The following is a 21,291-nucleotide window of genomic DNA, read 5'->3' as shown; positions in this document are numbered from 1 at the left end:
ATGATTAATATAATCAACAATTTCAAAATTTCTACTAATGAAGATTAAAACAAGAATGCAATTATGGCATTTGAAGTAAATGGATAGGAACTGGAGACTATACTACTAAATGAAATAAGTCAATCCCATAAAACCAAAGGTCGAATACATCTCTGTTATGTGGATGCTAACACCCAGCCCCTACAAACATCTGTGGAGGCAGGGAGGAAAGAATAGAAGTTCATTGGATTAGACAAAGGGGAATGAAGGAAGGGAGAAGGGAAGAGAAAAGAAAGACAGAAGAAAGAATTGGACATAACTTTCCTATGGTCATATATGAATACATGACCAGTATAAACTCCACATCATGTACAACCACAAAATGGGAAGTTATACTCCATGTATAATAATATGTCAAAATACACTCTATTGTTTATATATCTAAAAAGAACAAATAAAATTTTTAAAAAACTATTGCTAAAATGTGATCTAAAAAAGAGATTAAACTTAACTTTTTAAATGATTCATGCAAGAGCTTTATAACTCTTTGGAGAAGGAGTTAGAGAGGTTGACTTGTGATCCATTTCTCTTTTTGATTTCTAGGGAACACTTTCAGGCAAGAAACAGGCAGACAACCCAGTTAAATTTTAATTTATTAGAAAAACACCTTCAGTTTAAATATCTGTTGCATATTTTTAAAAATAAATTTCTTATCCTTACACCCTATTCTTAAACTGAGCAAAGTCAGGTATCCCCCTGCTTGCCTTCTCTACACCCTGACTATTCCCTCTCATAAAGTCTTTATCACATTTTGTGATGACTGTCCCGAGGATGATGATATCACAGATAATTTCTACACTTTTAGTACCTGCAGTGTTTAGTAAAGTATTCCATACAGAGTAGATATTTAATAAATGTTGGATAAATTAATATGTTGATAAAATCTCATGTTCAAGATTATATTTCATATTATCAGAACATAGTTGAGACATTTTTATGAATGAACATAAACAGTTATAACTATAGCTTTAGATATATCCTAAACCATTTATAATCTCCTTTAATAATGAGAATATTTTATCAGTTGATTCTTATTAAAAAGAAGTATGTAGGGGCTGGGAGTATAGCATAGACGTAGAATATGTGCTTAGCATGCATGAGAGACCCTGGATTTGACCACAGGGGAAAAGAAAGAAAAGAAGAAAGAAAGGAAAGAAAGAAAGAGAGGAAGGAAAAAGAAAGAAAGAAAGAAGAAAGAAAGAAAGAAAGAAAGAAAGAAAGAAGAAAAGAAAGAAGAAAGAAAGAAAGAAAGAAGAAAAAGAAAGAAAGAAAAGAAAGAAAAGAAGAAAGAAAGAAAGAAAGAAGAAAGAAAGAAAGAAAAAGAAAAAGAAAGAAAGAAAGAAAAGAAAGAAAGAAATGTGTACTTTACCAAGATCAATTATAGTTTTACAATCTCAGAATCTGTTCTGTTGCCAAATTTAAAGGAAGAAAGAAAAGAGTCGAAGAAAGAGAGAGGAGAAAGAAGCAGCAAGAGGAAGAAGAAAATATTAACATTAGTAGCAGTAATAGTAACTCTGGATTTCAAATATATGACTAAGCATATTAAGACAGTATGATAAGTTAAATGAATTATTTGAACTTTGGAAAAGAAAATATATACATAGTAGAAATAGTGGTAAAAGTCTTCCATTCTGATAGAACCATATATCCAAAGATTGTTTCCAATATAAACACATTAACTTTGTGATCTCTGTGTTGATAAATAAAGGCCTACATTCCAGTCACTAGGTATCCCTCATCCCAGTTGAGAACATCGGACAAGAGATGTTAGTGTTTTTTAAAGGTTTCTTTTGAAACACAATTCTTACTGTCAGAGCATCACTTTTTAAGGATTGTTATCTGGATGATTTATACAAATTTTCAGAGTGTTATCCAATAATCTAAAGCTTCCTTTTTCAATGAGTTCACATATTGGATTTTACTTGTCAAGTAATGAGAAAACAAAATCAGAAGGGGTCAGTACTTTATATGTGATTGATTTCCTTCTAGGAAATGGATGACATGACACATTACTGCAATGAGATACCCACATTTTTGTTATAAATCATACTCCTCAGTATTTTCTCAACTAAAAATCATGTAAACTTCTTTTGCACAAACATCACAGTCATTTTCTAAAAAAACTACATATATGATTTTCAGTATATTTCACCATCCTATTTTTCTTAATATACGTAAATACAAATGAAGCAAAATAATTTCATTACATAGTCTGTAAGTATATACCAGAAAAGTATGGTTCAGAAATGAAAGGAATGATAATAAAGGTATACTGTTACAGGGGATTCTGTGAATAAAACTGGCCTGTTCGACTATTCCTTTTATCCTGTCCCTCATTCTTATCTCCTGAAAATTGTTTTGGGGTCATTATATGAGAGAATTTGATGTAACATCATCTTCATTTTATATATGCATAGAAGATTCTAATTTTTCTACTTCTGTATTGTGTACAATGAACTCATATACTTTTGTGATCTTTCTCTTGTCACCACTGTGCCTTTCATGCTAAAAATAAAAAAAGATAAATTACTATATTCCCGATCATGTATAAATCTATATACATTAATTTTTTAAAAATTTAAAAAATATTTGCTGAACCTCTCTAAAAATGCAATATCAAAAAACTACTAAATAAAATATCAATTTATATTTATGTATTATTCATTAAAAACATACACAAGATTAGTATTTTATTGTAAAACACCTCAGGTTGTAGAATATTGTCTTTTTAAAAGCTACAGTTCTAACCACCGTGAAAACTACTCAGTAATAGAAACTTTAAAGAAATTCTCAAAAGGTAATGAATATACAGCCATGTAGTACCCTTAGGCATATCCATCAACAGATAAATGAAGATACAAGCCAATAAAATACTTCAATCAAAAATTCAAAGAAATATTGCATTAAAAGTTTTTATTATTTCTTGACTACCCTTCCCCTCTTTTTTCTCTCTTCTGGGTACCACTGTCTGTTCACAGTAGGAGGCCAGGCCAATATTTGTTTGCTTTCTAATTGCTCTTTGCAAATGCAAGTACAAATCTATCTAAAAATCATTCATGGTTTGATTAAAACCTATATATCAAGATACCATTTTGTATATTTGCATTTAAATTATTTTATCTCATTGTGGGATAAAAGGATTGCTTTTTGTTAACAGAATAAATATGTGAGGAAGATTTGGAAGACAGGCAAGACAAAGTTCTTTGTAAATGATATGGGAACTGTGATGAAAAAAATAGTTTTTTTTTTTCATTTTTTGAAGTCAAGGAAATAAAAAGATTGTACATGGTACTATCATTTTTTTCCTTTATGTTTTTAACTCCAAGATTTGAAGGCATTAGGAAATCAAACCATTTCTGCGACTATAGCTTGGCCCCAAATCATCATAATCACGAAGCCAACAGTTTCATCTGCTTCAAGTCACCCCAAAATCTCCCATACATACAGAGCTGCTGCTCATGGAAAAGAATGGATAATGGCTAGTGTGATGCCTTTCCCAATCATATAGGATTACATGAAATGGGATATTCTTTATAACAGAGATGTCAGATTTGTGATGTCAATTTGCTACTAAGGTGATGTGCTACTAAAGACATTCCTTTCACAAAGTAAAAAGAATGGCCGGTGAAGTAGTTACCAGGAACAGCTTTAGTGGTTAAGGTTATAGGAGGTTTATATGTGAATGATCTTTGTGATAATGATTAAAATACTAGAGAATGTTAGGGAAATTTATTAAATAGGGGAAAGAACTAAACTAAAACCAAAACTATGTTTTGGCTATGCAAAAGCAATAATAATCAAAATAAATTCCATGAATTGCTTTACATTTATGCATAATTACCTTGTAGCATAATAATGATTACATCACTATTTTTATCAGATTAACTTTGTTATTAATTTAATTACAGCTGCAAATCTAAATATTCATCCCCTGTGATTTACTGTTTTGTTTTGTTTTTTTTTAATATTTACTTAGTTCCTTGTATTTTCTAGGTGCCAGATTATATACTGGGAATAAAGATAAAGCAATCCCTGCTTTCATGAGGCTTACAATCTTGTCAATTAGAAACACAAGTATAGACAAATGTCTAGCAAAGAAAATGACACACACACAGACATACACAGACACACATACACTTTTTAAATGAAAATAAAGATTGAAAAGATAACCAATTCCAGACCTACAGTCAGCTAGGGCTTCAATAAGGAAATGTCAGAACTAACTCCTAAAGAAGCATTTTTTACCTCTTGGACATATATGACTGCATGACCGATATGATCCTACAGTAGGTACAATCAGAAAAATGAGAGATTATACTCCATTTATGTATGATCTATCAAAATGAATAAATGCATTCTACTGCCATGTACAACTAATTAGAACAAATTTTAAAAATTTAAAAAAAAAAAGCAGCAGTTATCCAGAAGAAAGGGAATGAAGCATTAGGACTCAAAAGCAAAAGAAACAAGAAAGTATTTGCCTCAGAACTGAGATACTGTGGAGTATTTAAGGGACTGCTCAACTGGAACACAATTCAAGAAGAGAAAATGAGGTTAGTGAAGTAAAAGGGAGCAAGATCTGAGTGAAACCAAAAGAGGTCCTGAATATTAAAGAGTTGATATTGCTTATAATATGGAAACACTACAGAATTTCTAGGTCAGTGACAGGATCAGATTTACATTTCAAATGCATTTTGTCCTCCCTGTGTAGAATGAAGTAGTAAGTACTAGAGCTCTCAACTGGAGACATATTAGGAGCCAGGTAAAATCATTTATGTAACATATGCTGGTAACTTAAGCTGTACTACAAAGGTTAGAGAGAACTGAATGGAGTTGAAAGAGATGTAATAAAACTGAGATGTCTTAGTGATTAACAGGATACAGGAGAAATAGAGGAGTTAGAGATGAGGCAAATGCCTGGTGCTATGGTATTTACCAAGAGAAAAAAAAAAAAGGTATATTGGTAGGGTTCCAGTTTTAATTTTTGTTATGTTGGTTTTTGGCAGGGGGGACTAGGAGAACATTAGAAACTATGAATTTTATCTTAACTAGTTGAATTTTATGTGTCTGAAGATCTTAGGTAATCAAATACACAGGACTAAGACTAAGGAGAAAAATATGTGCTTAGACACATATTTGAGATACAACATGTTATGTCAATGAAGTTATCAGATGGAAAAAAGGATCAACAAGAAATTCAAAATTTGTGATATAAGCTGATTAAGCAAGGATTAAGAAAAATATGGAGAAGGCATAACTAAACAAGTAGGAAGAAAACTAAGACAGTATATAATCATGACACCAAAAAAAGGGAACATTTTAAGGGAGAGAAACCAGTCAACAAAGTCAAATGCATCAGTGTAAACTAGTACAGTATGTTTTAAAATATAATTCACTGAGACTATTAAAATATTTGATCCTCAGTTTTACTTTTGATATTTATTCATGAAAAATGATGATTTGCCTCTCCAGAGAGAGAAATTAGCATTCTGTACGACTGAAGTTAAAGGAAATGGACTAAAAAAATCTAGTAGAGGAAAATTTCAAGACAGCACAGCATTCAGTCGGTGGCATGGGTATTGCTTGCAACTATAAGACAGTTTTACTGTGATAATCAGGAGTAAAAAGCATTGAGGAAAGATTTTCTTTAAACTTCCAGTTTGTCCTGAAAAGCACATGTAAAAAATTGGAGCCAAAGATGATGTGGCTGCTGTAGCTATTACCACTACTGAAGAGCAGCTAACTACTTTGTAGAGAAAATAGAAAAGATGCCTTGATGGCATCTCAGGATCAACAAGATCATACCCATTGCAGGCTCAAGGGTATTAAAGTGAAAAATGTTTTATGAGATGGTAGGGGTGCCCTATTTACAGAGGAATACCTAGGAAGTTATTCCTCAGGATTCCTTTCACTGTGCTTAGCCAAAAGGTACTTATAGGTTGCACAGCTATCATCCAAGTGGGCGTGGCTACTATACCAGCTGGTGATAGACCGTGGCTTCTTTCATGAGGTGCTGGTTCTACAGGAGTACAAGATGCTGAAGTTAGGGAGCCACAAAGGTTCCACTGAGATTCCAACAGAAGGCCTAAGAAGTCAGGCAAAGAGTGTCAGGGATCTGAATCTCTGCAGGCAGCCCCTGAGAGGGCGATGTCTAAAGTTGTGAGGGTAAAGTCAAAGCTGCATGGAGACCCCAGGAATTAAAAGATGCGAGGAATGTGGAACATCTGCTGATAAAAACCAAAGGAAGTGAGCAGAATCGAACCAAGAAAGAGGCCACGTGGGCTGAAACCAGTAAGGTCAAGGGGGTGAGCTGCCCAATTCCTTTGGGGCCTACATCTCACTACTACATGTGATGCCCCAGATCCCAAACATGGGGCTGCAGGATATAATGTTTGCCTGGCTGTTTGGTCTTGTTTTGGTCCCATCCCTTCTTTCTATGCCCACATTCCTCCCTTTTAAAATAGATATGTTCATTCTATGTCATTATATATTGGACATATGTAATTTGCCTTTGATTGTTAGAGAGGCTCACAATTAAAAGTTATTTGCCTTCAGTATTGGAGGAGACTTTAGATTTAGGCTTTAAACAATGTTGGAATTGTTAAAACTATAAGGATTCTTACAGATCAACTGCATTTTATGCTGTAAGAGGGACATGAGCTTTTGCCGGCAGGGGCAAAATGTGATGGTTTGAATCTAGAAATGTTCCCTGAAAAACTCATATTTTGAAAGTATGGGCCCCACTACAACAAGGATCAAAGGTGAGGCTTATAAGTAATGAGGTTTAACTCTAACCTCAGCAGCAAATTAATCCACTTGATGAATTGATAATTTCAATGGACTACTAGGTGGTAACCAGAGGTAGGTGGGGCATGGCCATAGGAAGTAAGTCACTGGGGGTGTGTTCTTGGGGATTATATCTTGTTCCTGGCATCTTGATCTCTCTCTGCATCCTGGCTACCATGAACTGAGCAGCTATCCTTGATCATGCCCTTCTACCATGATGTTCTGTCTCACCTCAGGCCCACAGAAATGGAATAAGCAGACCACAAACTGAATCTCTGAAACTCTGAGCCCAAAATAAACTTTCTTCTTTTAAATTTTCCTGTCAGATATTTGGGTCACAGCCACAAAAATCTGATGAACACAGTCACAATATTAATATGCCACCATAAAATTTACTATCTGTTATAAAGTTTAAAGGATATCAAGGGCAATGTCCAGAGTTGCAGGAATATTTAATTAGGAAATCAGACCAGAAAATGATTTAGAGAAATATCTGGGCAATATTTTAAAGTAATAACCCAGCAAAAAGGAAAGGGGGTAGAGTTTTCAAAATGTCATAGTCACAGTATATAAAAGACAGACATTGGAACCATTCAAACAAATTGTTTAACTGCCAGATTAAAAATGTTTAAAAAAAACCCTTCTGGTAAGTACTACTGTGAACCATCATTCTGAGACAATGCATAATCTGATACAAGAACAAAAATATGCGTTACTTGTTTGCAATGTTTAGATGATGGCATATATTCATTATTGTGCATTAGTTAGGAGTTGGAAATAAAGCACACTATCAGAAGTTCATACTGTGACTCACTGAAATTCTACATGTAAGAAGTAATTGAGTGCTAAGGCACTATAATTAGCTATATTTTAAATATTCCAGAAAAATTTTTCAAGCATTTCCATAGTTTGGATATTGTTTGAGTGTATTCTCCAAAGGTCCACATGCTAAAAGCTTAGACTCAGTGTAGTGGTGTGGAGGTGGTAGAACCTTTAAGACACTGGACACAGTGAAAAGTTTTTAGGTCATGGGGGCACCATTCTCAGAAAGGGTTAATGTAGTTCTCTCAGGATTCTGGTTAGATCCTGAAAGAGTGAGTTTTATTAAAAAATAAACAAAAAATAAAAATCCTGCCCCTAAACCCTTCTCCGACTTTTAATCTTAGCCTTCGATCTCTCCCTTTTGTATATACTGCCACCATGAGGCAATCTGCTGCATGATATGATATAGCTAAAAGGCACGCACCAGAGCTGAACAGATTCTGGCACCATGCCTCCTGAACTGAGAGCAATAAAAGCTTTTCATTATAAAATATCCGTTCATGGGTATTTGTTATGGCAACAGAATAATAGACTAATACAAGCATTAAAAAACAGGTATTAATTGGGAAAAGTGTATAGTAAAATCTCTTGGAATCCCAGCAGCTCAGAAGGCTGAGGCAGGAGAATCACAAATTCAAGCCAGCCTCAGCAACTTAGCAAAGGCCTTAAGCAACTTAAAGTCTTTTTAATCAACAAAAAATATAAAAAAGGATTAGGGATGTGGTTCAGTGTTAAGAGCCCTTGGGTTCAATCCCTGATACAAAAACAAAAACAAAACAACTGGAGGTTCACCACCCAATTGTCTGACAGTAGTCAGCAAATTGAACACAGACCACCAGTGGAACACCAGCTGCCTGCTGTTGCCTGGAAGTTCACCATCACAGTACCTCCAGGTTTGATTACATGTGGCTGCCATCATTTTGAGACAACAGCCAGCCCTGTAGGACCCTGGCTGGACTGACTGAGCCCCGTCTCCAAGATCACTCAGCCTGACTGACCACTACTTGCCTCCAGGGCCCTCAGACTGACTGACTGCTACCGAATGCCAGGACCCCCAGACCAACTGACTGTGCCCTATCACCCGGGACTCCCAGACTGACTGATAGCACCCTGCCTCTAGGATCCCACAACCAGACTGACCACATCCCACCTCCGACCCCTGCCCGACCAACCACGCCCCACCTCCAGGACTTCCAGCCAACACCCCAAGTTGCAGCTCCCCATTGCCAACATTTTGGAAGCCAGAGTGCCATCTGGATAATTCTGGAAACCGTATCTCCATCTTTAGGTGGGCAAATACCATCCTGAGACACCTGCTGGAGACAGGGAAGCTCATTGTCAGGTACCTCTCATACATCAGGCTACTGAAGACTGAGAAGTTTGAAATTATATGACTGTTATAGTATAGATTTTCTTTTTTCCTCCTTATTGAAAAATTTTAAGTTTTTATTTCTTTACTTTTCTTGTTCTCTTTCCTTTTGTTTACCTGTTCCCTCAGAGTCTCTTTCTCCCTTTTCAGATGCTAACAAACCAACTTCTTTCAAATACACTCTCACTCTTTCTATTATCTAGAACTACTATATACTCTTTTCTTATCCCATTAACAGCTACATCCTACCACCCATCCACATCCTCTTTGTCCTCCACTTGAAACTTCAGACCTTATGGCAAATCTATTTGTTATACTGAAGATAATAACTGAACTCATTCTGTTTATTATGACAATATGGTTAATATGATCATAGGGGCTATTTGGTTTAGGGTTGCATACTGTCTGAACTGGGCACTGCTAATATTGATCTCCCCTTTAAAGAAAAGGTTTTGGAAACCTATAGGGTCACTATAAGACAATAGGAGGGAAACTGCAATACCCCAGATCTGCACTGCTAGAGGGGAAGATACATGAACAACATGAAAAAAACAAGGGGAGAAAATGATCCAAACAAATCTGCATTCTATATTAATAGAATCCAGTGACAGTATGGTAGAAAAAAATGTCAGAAAAGGACTTCAGATTATATATGATTAAGATGATTTGTGAAGCAAAGTATGAGATAAGAGAGCAAATGCAGGTAATGAATGGTCAAACCAATAAGCAGTTGAAAGAGCAACTGTAGGAAACAAAAGATCATTTCAACAAAGAGATAGAGATTCTCAAGGAAAACCAAACAGAAATTGTTGAAATAAAGGAAACAATAAACCAAATAAAAATTCAATGGAAAGCATCACCAACAGACTAGATGACTTTGAGGACAGAAACTCAGATAATGAATACAAAATGTTTAATCTTGAAATAAAGTTGCCCAAACAGAGAAGATGGTAAGAAATTATGAACAGAATCTCCAAGAACTGTGGGACAACATGAAAAGACCAAATTTAAGAATGATTGGGATTGAGGAAGGCACAGAGATACAAACCAAAGGAATGAACAACCTATTCAATGAAATAATATCAGAAAATTTCCCAAGCCTGAAGAATGAAATGGAAAATCAAATACAAGAGGCTTACAGAACACCAAATGCAAAAAATCACAACAGATCCACACCAAGGCACATTATAATGAAAATGCAAACATACAAAATAAAGATAGAATTTTGAAGGCTGCCAGAGAAAAGCATCAGATTACATATAGGGGGAAATCAATATGGTTATCAGCAGATTTCTTAGCCTAGACTCTAAAAGCTAGAAGAGCCTGGAACAACATATTACATATTTGAAGCTCTGAAAGAATATGGTTGCCAACCAAGAATCCTATACCCGCAAAACTAACCCTCAGATTTGAAGATGAAATAAAATCCTTCCATGATAAACAAAAGTTAAAGAATTTACAAATAGAAAGCCTGCACTACAGAGTGTTCTCAACAAAATATTCCATGAGGAGGAAATGAAAAACAACAATGAAGGTCAGCAAAGGGAGGAAATGCCTTAAAGGAAAATCCATTCAAAGGAGAAACCAAGCCAAGTTAAGAATCACAAATAACCTAAATGACTGAGAATACAAATCATATCTCAATAATAACCTTGAATGTTAATGGCCTAAACTCGTCAATCAAAAGACATAGACCGGCAGATTGGATTAAAAAGAAAGACTCAACAATACGCTGCCTTCAAGAGACTCATCTCATAGAAAAAGACATCCACAGACAAAGGTGAAAGGATGGGAGAAAAACCTACCATGCACACGGACTCAGAAAAAAAGTGGTGTCACCATCCTTATTTCAGATAAAGTGAACTTCAAGCAAAAGTTAGTCAGAAGGGATAAAGAAGGACATTTCACACTGCTTAAGGGAACCATAAATCAGGAAGACATAACGATAGTAATATTTATGCCCAAACAATGGTGCATTCATGTACATCAACAAATCCTTCTCAATTCCAGGAATCAAATAGACACAACACAATAATTCTGGGAGACTTTAACATACCACTGTCACCACTGGATAGATCTTCCAAACAAAAACTAAACAAAGAAACCATAGAACTCAGTAACATAATCAGTAACCTAGACTTAACAGACATATATAGAATATTCCATCCATCAATGAGCAAATTCACTTTCTTCTCAGGAGCACATGGAACCTTATCAAAAATAGACCATATGTTATGCCCAAAACAGCCCTTAGGAAATGAAAAAAATAGAGATACTGCCTTGTGTTCTATCAGACCACAATGGAATGAAATTAGAAATCAATAACAAAATAAAAAACAGAAATTACTCCAACACCTGGAGACTAAATAATAAGCTATTGAATGAAACAGGTAACAGAAAACATCAGGAGGAGACAAAAAAATTCCTAGAGATAAATGAGAATGACGATACAACATATCAAAATCTCTGGGACACGATGAAAGCAGTACTAAGAGGGAAATTCATTGCATGGAGCACATTCTAGAATAGAATGAAAAGTCAACAATTAAATGACCTAACATTACAGCTCAAAGCCCTAGAAAAAGAAGATTAGAACAACACCAAAAGTAGAAGACAGGAAATAATTAAAATGAGAGCTGAAATCAATGAAATTGAAACAAAAGAAACAATTCAAAAAATTGAAAAACAAAAAGTTGGTTCTTTGAAAAAGTAAACAAAATAGACACACCCTTACCCATACTACCAAAGAGAAGGGAGAGAAAACTCAAATTATTAGAATTCGTGATGAAAAAGGAAATATCATGACAGACACCACTGAAATACAAAACATAATGAGAATCTACTTTGAAAATCTATATTCCAACAAAACAGAAAATACTGAAGACATCAACAAATTTCTAGAGACATATGTTCCTCCCAAACTGAACCAGGAGGACATACACAATTTAAACAGATCAATATCAAGCAATGAAATAGAAGAAGCCATGAAAGCCTACCATCCAAGAAAAGCCCAGGACCAGAGGGATTCTCAGCCGAGTTCTAAAGACCTTCAAAGAAGAACTCATTCCAATACTTCTCAAAGTATTCCAGGAAATAGAAAAGGAGGGTACCCTACCGAACTCATTCTATGAAGCTAATATCACCCTCATACCCAAACCAGGCAAAGACACATCAAGGAAAGAAAATTTTAGACCAATATCCTTGATGAATATAGATGCAAAGATCCTTAACAAAATATTGGCAAACCACATCCAAAAACATATTGAGAAAATTGTGCACCACGATCAAGTGGGGTTCATTCCTGGAATTCAAGGATGGTTCAACATTTGTAAATCAATAAACGTAATCCATCAAGTCAATAGACTTAAGGATAAGAATCATGGTTATTTCAATTGACGCAGAAAAAGCGTTCGACAAAATACAACACCCCTTCATGCTCAAAATACTAGAAAAAATAGGGATAGTAGGAACATGCCTGAACATTGTAAAGGCTATTTATGCTAAGCCCATGGCCAACATTATTCTTAATGGAGAAAAACTGAAACCATTCCCTTTAAAAACGGGTACAAGACAGGGATGTCCTCTTTCACCACTTCTATTCAACATTGTCCTTGAAACACTAGCCAGAGCAATTAGGCAGACTAAGGAAATTAAAGGGATATGAATAGGAAAAGAGGAACTTAAGCTGTCACTATTCGCAGGTGACATGATTCTATATAGAGGATCCAAAACCTCCTCCAGAAAACTTCTAGACCTCATCAATGAATTCAGCAAAATAGCAGGCTATAAAATCAACACACATAAATCTAGAGCATTTTTATACACAAGCGACAAAACAGCTGAAAGGGAAATGAGGAAAACAACTCCATTTGCAATAGCCTCAAAACAAAAATAAAATATTGGGAATCAATCTAACCAATTAGGTAAAATATCTCTACAATGAAAACTACAAAACATTGAAGAAAGAAATTGAGGAAGACCTTAGAAGATGGAAAGATCTCCCATGCTCTTGGATAGGCAGAATTAATATTCTCAAAATGGCCATACTACCAAAAGTGCTATACAGATTCAATGCAATTCCAATTAAAATCCCAATGACGTACCTCACAGAAATAGAGCAAGCAAGCATGAAATTCATCTGGAAGAATAAGAAACACAGAATAGCTAAAGCAATCCTTAGCAGGAAGAATGAAACAGGGGATATCGCAATACCAGAACTTCAACTACTACAAAGCAATAGTAACAAAAACAGCATGGTATTGCCACCAAAATAGACAGGTAGAGCAATGGTAGAGAATAGAGGACATGGACACAAACCCAAATAAATACAATTTTCTAATAGACAAAGGGGCCAAAAATATGCAATGGAGAAAAGACAGCCTCTCAACAAATGGTGCTGGGAAAACTGGAAATCCATATGCAACAGAATGAAACTAAACCCCTATCTCTCACCCTGCACAAAACTCAACTCAAAGTGGATCAAGAACCTAGGAATTAGACCAGAGATCCTGCACCTAATAGAAGAAAAGTAGGTCCAAATCTTCACCTTGTTGGCTTAGGATCAGACTTCCTTAACAGGACTCCCATAGCACAAGAAATAAAAGCAAGAATCAATAACTGGGATAGATTCAAACTAAATAGCTTTCTCTCAGCAAAGGAAACTATCAGCAATGCGAAGAGAGAACATACAGAGTGGGAGAATATCTTTGCCACTCATACTTCAGATAGAGCACTAATTTCCAGAATATATAAAGAACTCAAAAAACTCTACACCAAGAATACAAATAATCCAATCAACAAATGGGCTAAGGAAATGAACAGACACTTCACAGAAGAAGATGTAAGCAAGCAACAGATATATGAAACAATGTTCACCATTTTAATAATAAGAGAAATGCAAATCAAAACCACCCTAAGATTCCATCTCACTCCAATTAGAATGGCGATTATCAAGAATACAAGCAACAACAGGTGTTGGCGAGGATGTGGGAGAAAGGTATACACTCAAACATTGCTGGTGGGGCTGCAAATTAGTGTAGCCACTCTGGAAAGCAGTGTGGAGATTCCTCAGAAAACCTGGAATGGACCTACCATTTGACCCAGCTATCCCACTCCTTGGCCTATACCCAAAGAACTTAAAATTAGCATACTACGGAGATACAGCCACATCAATGTTCATAGCGGCTCAATTCACAATAGTCAGACTATGGAACCAACCTAGATGCCCTTCAATTTATGAATGGATAAAGAAACTGTGGTATATATATATATATATATATACAATGGAATATTACTCAGCTATAAAGAATAATAAAATTATGGCATTTGCAGGCAAATGGATGAAATTGGAGAATATCATGTTAAGTGAGATAAGCCAATCTCAAAAATCCAAAAGAGGAACGATCTCACTGATAAGCAGATGATGACTTAATGCGGGGTGGCAGGGGGCAAGAATGGAGGAAGAAGGGAAAAGAGGTGGGAGGGGTAGGGGGGGAGAAAAAAATAACGTAATGAATCAAACATCATTACTCTATGTAAATATATGAATATGCAAATGGTATGTTGTTACTCCGTGTACAAACAGAAACAACATGTATCCCTTTTGGTTACAATAAAAATTAATTAAAAAAAAAACTAAATAATCTGTAGCTAAAGTCTTAAATTTGTATAGAAATAACAAATTTGGTTGGTATTTATTCATGTCACTTGATTGTAGCTGGATAAAGTAAACTGTTATCAATAAGTTATATATACAAAAAATAAAAATAAATTAAAAAATAAAAAATGAGAACAAGTCAGGGATGCCCTCTTTCACCACTTCTATTCAACACTGTTCTTAAAATATTAGCCAGAAGAATTAGACAGACTAAAGAAATTATAGGGGTACAAACAAGAAAAGAGGAACTTAAGCTGTCACTATTTGCTGATGACATGATTCTCTATTTAGAGGATCCAAAAACCTGTTCCAGAAAACTTCTAGACCTCATCAATGAATTCAGCAAAATAGCATGTTTAAAATCAACACACATAAATCTAAAGCATTTTTATACACAAGCGATGAAATATCTGAAAGGGAAATGAGGAAAAACAACTCCATTTGCAATAGCCTAAAAAAAAATAAAATACTTGGGAATCAATCTAACCAAAGAGATAAAAGATCTTCTACAATGAAAATTACAAACACACTGAAGAAAGAAATTGAGGAAGACCTTAGAAGATGGAAAGATCTCCCATGTTCTTGGATAGGCAGAATTAATATTATCGAAATGGCCATACTTCCAAGGCACTATACAGATTTAACAAATTCCAATTAAAATCCCTATGACATTCTCATAGAAAACTGAAAAAGCAATCGTGAATTCATCTGGAAGAACAAAAGACCCAGAATAGCCAAAGCAATCCTGGGCGGAAGAGTGATGCAGGGAGGTATCACTATACCAGACCTTAAACTCTACTATAGGGCAATAGTAACAAAAACAGCATGGTACTGGCACCAAAATAACGGTAGATCAATGGTACAGGATAGAAGACACAGAGACATACCCACAAGTATCAGTAACTTCATACTAACAAGGGTGCCAAAACTTACAATGGAGAAAGGATAGCTCTTCAACAATGGTGCTGGCAAAACTGGAAGTCTACATGTATTAAAATGAAAATTAAACCCCATCTATCCTCTGTACAAAACTCAACTACCAATGGATCAAGGATCTAGGAGTTAGACCTGAGACCCTTCACCAAACAGAAGAAAAAGTAGGCCCAATCTCCATCACATTGGTTTAGGACCAGATTTCCTTAACAAGACCCCAATAGCGCAAGAATAAAGGAAAGAATCAATAAATGGGATAGATCCAAACTAAAAGTTTTTCCTCAGCACAGGAAATAATCAATAATGTGAAAAGAAAGCCTACAGAGTGGGAGAAAATCTTTTTCCATACACACTTGAGACAGAGCATTCATCTCCAAATTTATAAAGAACTTAAAAAACTTTACACCCAAACACAAAGAACCCAATCAATAAATTGGCTAAGGAAATGGGCGAACCTTCACAGAAGAAGATATACAGGTGATCAACAAATATATGAAATAGTGATCATCATCCCTAGTAATTAGAGAAATACAAATTAAAAACCCCCTAAGATTTCATCTAACTCCAATTAGAATGGCTGTTATCAAGAACACAAGAAATATAAGTGTTACCATGGATGTGGGGAAAAGGTACACTCATATGTTGATGTTAGAGTTGCAAATTGGTGCAGCCACTCTGGAAAGCAGTGTGGAGATTCCTCAGGAAAGCCTTGGAATGGAATCCCACTATTTAACCCAGCTATCCCACTCCTCAGTTTATACCCAAAGGACTTCAAATCAGCATACTACAGTGATGCAGCCACATCATTGTTCATAGATGCTCAAATCAACAATAGCTAGATTGTGGAACCAACCTAGATGCCCTTCAATTGATGAATGGATACAGAAACTGTGGTATATATACATAAGGACTATTACTCAGTCATAAAGAAGAATAAAATTATGGCATTTGCTGGTAAATGTATGAAGTTGGAAAATATCATGCTAAGTGAAATAGGCCGAGGCCAAAAAACCAAAGGCTGAATGTTTTCTCTGATAAGTGCATGACAATATATAATGATAGGGAGTGGTGGGGGGAAGGGCAGAATGAAGGAACCTTGGATGGTGTAGAGGAAAAAGGGGTGGGGTGGGTGGGGATGGAAAAACAGTAGAATGAAACAGATAGTATTACCCTATATATATGTATGATTACGTGAATGGTGTGAATCGACATTGTGTACCACCACAGAAATGAAAGCTGTACCCCATTTGTGTACAATGAATCAAAATGTGGTCTGTAAAAATAAAAAATATTTTAATATAAATAAAAATTCTTGTGGATCCAGTCTTAAAAAAAAAAAAAAAACAACTCTTTTGGAACTAGTGTAAGGAGGTTCTTAATGCCTCTGATAAATGAAGGAAACCAAATACCTCTTGGTAACCAGTCACTTCTGGAAAATCTTAGAAGGGAGATGTGTGAGAACTAATTATATCTTCTTAGGGAGCTGACTCATCCAGAAGATTACCAAAAATTGCATTCTGGTCCAAAGCTACTCCTACAAGAGGACTGACTAGATTCTGATAAAAGGTTGATCAATGTACAGTGATATTGCATTCACTAGGGGTGAGAATTCAGAGGCATTAACCATGGATACCTACACAGGAAGCAGTTTGTTTAGCAGCCTGACATGCTTTGTCACACCCATTTACATTATACCTAGAAACTCAAACATAGTTTTGTATTAACAGTACTTACCTTAAGAGTTCCATCTGTAGAACAGGTAAATTCCTCCTCTGATGTATCCTACAAGCTGCCTTCTGAGGATCAGAAGAGAATAACCAACTTCTATCATTTGAACATGGAGCATCAACCAATACCTAGAGTAAAGAAGGGCAAACGATGTAAATATACTTTCAGGCAAAGTATATAAAATAGCTACATAACAAATAGCGAGTAAGCAAAAAAATTCCTTTGGAACCAAAAATGCATGTGGTAAATTCTTTATGACCTTTTCTCATTAATATGTTTCAAAAAATTTTCCTATGTGGTTTCAGTGTTTTTTTTTTTTTTTTTTTTTTTTTTGGAGGTGGGGAGGAAGATGGGAATCTTCTAAAAGTCTACTAATGTCTACTAATGACATTTAATATTCTTGATGAACATAGCAAATACTTATTTATGTTAACATATATTCTGTATTTCTGAATTCTCAGCACTTATTTTTAAGAACATTTCAATTTCAGGTTACTGAAATGACCTCTTTTTCTTCCCTCTCATACTCTGATATGAAATGTTACAGAATTAAAGCAGTACAGTAGACATGTCTATGGATTAACCCAAATAATATCTGATCTTTTCCTGTGTATTCTTGAAGTACCTGGAATATAAAACATTCTATAATCCTCCAACCCAATGTTACTGTTTCTTTTGAACTATGTTGACCATCAAATTAAAACTGCATCCATGTTCACTTTATCAAAGTTTCCCAGAGTGCTGAGAAACTGTATCAGACTATATCTGGGAGCAAAAGGAAAACCACCACAACAAAACAACTTAATATTGGTATTGGGAGTCTATCCAGTTTGTCACAATAGAATTAAAAGTACCTTGTCAATGTTTCAGGCTGAGCATCTCCCATTTCTCTGCCATCCAATTCAGACACTTTAATTACATTTATCAAAGTTTGTGGGATGAAAGATTCTAATGTCTGTCTCAGCCATCTCAATCTCAGTCTATCATATTCATTACAATGAAGATATCCTAAATATGAAAGATTAAAAGGTTTCACATGAAGGCAATGTAATTGTTAAATTCTTACTTTTCATTAAATAAATTTCAGAACAATTGACTTATCATAATTATGTAGAAACTGGGCTCACAGGTAAACATTATAATTACCTTGTACTTTAAAAACAAAAACACATACACATATACAATAATAAGTCATACCTATATATCCTCCCAGAAGCTCTCATATTTATTCAATCAAATCTAATTTGGGGGTACAGTGAAAACCTATAGAGAATTATGAATCCCTGATAAGCTATACAACTAATACCTCAGACACAGTTCTCATAGCAAAGCACTAGCTGTCAAGAATAAGCAATATATTCTAATATTGAATAGATATGTATTATCCATGCACAACATATTAATTTTTTTGCAGGAAGGTAATATAATATGGGGAAAAATGTTTATGGAATCTATAGTGAGGAAGACAAATTATAAGTTGGGAAACTTTAGGAAAGTTACTTAGCTCTTTAAGAGTCTCAGTGTCTTTGTCTGTAAAATGGGGATGACCTAGGTATCTTATAGAGTGGTTGTTAGGAATAAGTGCAACAGACATTGGAAACAAGATGGTAGCTAAGATGCTCCATTGATCCTCTCCCCTCTGAGGCATCACAGCTATTGTGAGATCAAACTAACTTCACAAGAGCTAAGGAAGCCAGGTAAGAGACTACAAACATGTGGTTTTAGTATAAAAACAGGAAGAAAAATGCAAAGAAGATGTCATAAAGGAAAAAGTGACTCATGTCACCATTCCCACAACACTAAGCAGCCCAATTCGGGGAGAGAGAAGGAATTAAGTCAGACCCTTAAACTTGAAACCAGGCCCACCACTTTGAAATCCAGTACCTGATAGGGTCCCATAGTTCTGTCTGCAGAGCAGTACTCACAGACTGAGACTTTAGATACTCCTTAGGTCAGGTAGCTGACTCCTCCACTACCCTTCTGCCAACATGGGGCAACAGAGTGAGAAGCAAGACTCTTCCAACTGAGAAGTTGGGTAGGAAAGTGAGCATTAGATTTGCACTAGAGCTCAGTGCCAAGATTGCCATGATGGAGTCCCAAAATTCTTGTTCTGTCTACAGCTTGTAGATGAAGCCTCTATAACTTCCTGGCATCAAGTAAAGACCTATACTGTGGTAAGACAGACTTGTGTTTCAGCATGCATCACTGCCAAATTCGGCAAAGGTCTGGTATATATCCTTGAGACAGTACTGCTCTCTGCAACTGTGAGACTCAGGTGTGAACAGCTAAGCATCAGCCTAAGCAAGTAAGGGATTATCTTTACCACCCTTCCCCCAATCATGGGCAGCACAGCAAGGAGTAATACTCATTCCATTGGTGGGTAAGAAAGTGAGCACAGGACTTTGTCTTGGAATTCAGTGCCAGGCTGGTGAAAGCTAACACTGCATAGATTCTAATGGTCCCTCTACCCAAGCAGTACCTTAGAATGGAGTCTCTGTACCTGTCCTGGTACCACAGTTCATGACACTTCTATTTTAGTCAGCATTGCCTATGCCTGGTGGTAAAGGTCTTGGGCAGACAGACTATAATAGTGTAGGTACTTGTGCTGTTACTGGTCTTGGTGGGCTATGAGCTCTGAGTATGACTCAGTGTTTCAGTGTTGATACCACTGGACTGCCCCACTCCAGCAGCACAACACAAAGAGCCATTGTTCACTTGGGGCAAGAAGAGACAGATAGGCATCACATTGTTTGCATAAGATCCTAGGGCCAGGGTTAGGGATATAGCTCAGTGGTACACTGCTTGCCTAGCATGCATGAGGCCCTGGGTTCGATCTCCAGTACCACCAAAAAAAAAAAAAAAAAAAAAAAAAAAAAAAAAAATCCTAGAGCCAGTCCTTCTGTGCCCAGAGCCCAGAAGAATTCTGCAGTGCCTGACCTCAGGCTGGTGACTGGATGAGGCAAATGCACCTACCCTGGCCCCAGAAGGAGGCTTGCAGACTTTCCTATTTAGTCACTCTTCAGGTTCATCTAGCCATATACCTACTGTGGATATGGGACAAAAGTAGGCTTGGGGACCCCGCTAGCCTTGAAACAGCAACAACAAACAGTATACTTGTGGCAAACCTAAACTTAGATTGCCATCTAGTGCTGGAACTGCAGGAAGGTCCACAGGCTCAGAGAAAATAAGCAGACTGCTTATAATGTCTAGAGATACAGGCACAAAGAAAGCCAGATTATGAAGACTAGAATAAACACCTAATCTTCCATCACAGAGACTACATTACATGCTAACAAATGTCAAGACTTTCAGTGAATCAGGGTCTCACCTAATTGATAAAATAAGGCACCAGAAACTGACCATATAGTAATCCAGTGAACTCTCAAGGAACTGAAACTATCTTTTTCAAGGAAACTCAATGCGCTTCAATAAAACAATGAAATCATTCAGTGCTGTAACAGAATTTTAACAGAGTGAATTTTAAAGAAATTGAACAGAAATTCTCAGAATAAAGAAGGTATCACTAGCAGAACAGATCAAACAAAAGAAAAACAGCCAGTAGATTAGGAGACAGGTTTTTTTCAAAACACACAGTTGATATAGTTTACACTTGTAAAGTTGCTTTTTGAGGGAGGGCTGGTTAGGGTACCTAGTCTGTCATACCAAGGGAAACAGAAGTCCCGATCATCTCTACATCCCTCCCCTCCTCTCCATCTACCATCTAATGCCTTACACATAGTAATGTGTACATGATATGTGGCTGACCTGATTTGAAACATGGTATTATAGTAAAGAATATTTCAATTACAACAAGTGAAAATCAGGGCAGCTAAATAATAACTTTAATTTTAGTCAAGATTCTCAATTTAGCATTTTAAAATAGTTCCCGCTGAAATATAGCTTTATGCTTTATTATTATTTTGCTTAGATATATGTCTTATTTGAAATGGTCTTAGGT

At 35.9% G+C, this 21,291-nt stretch overlaps 1 protein-coding gene across 1 annotated transcript in view; it reads right to left on the bottom strand.

Moving 5' to 3' along the window:
- The window catches only part of NSUN3 (NOP2/Sun RNA methyltransferase 3), a 68,266-nt gene that overhangs the window by 28,517 nt on the left and 18,458 nt on the right, over window positions 1-21,291 (bottom strand). Inside the window, 3 exon segments of the mRNA XM_079155923.1 lie at window positions 17,340-17,461; window positions 18,188-18,195; window positions 18,198-18,341. Of these exon segments, the coding sequence (XP_079012049.1) occupies window positions 17,340-17,461; window positions 18,188-18,195; window positions 18,198-18,341 (274 nt within the window).

This window comes from Sciurus vulgaris, assembly GCF_902686455.1.
Source record: "Sciurus vulgaris genome assembly, chromosome: 10".
NCBI classification, from domain to species: Eukaryota; Metazoa; Chordata; class Mammalia; order Rodentia; family Sciuridae; genus Sciurus; species Sciurus vulgaris.
Note: the sequence above shows the minus strand (reverse complement) of the source record. Positions and strands in the feature narration are given on the sequence as shown.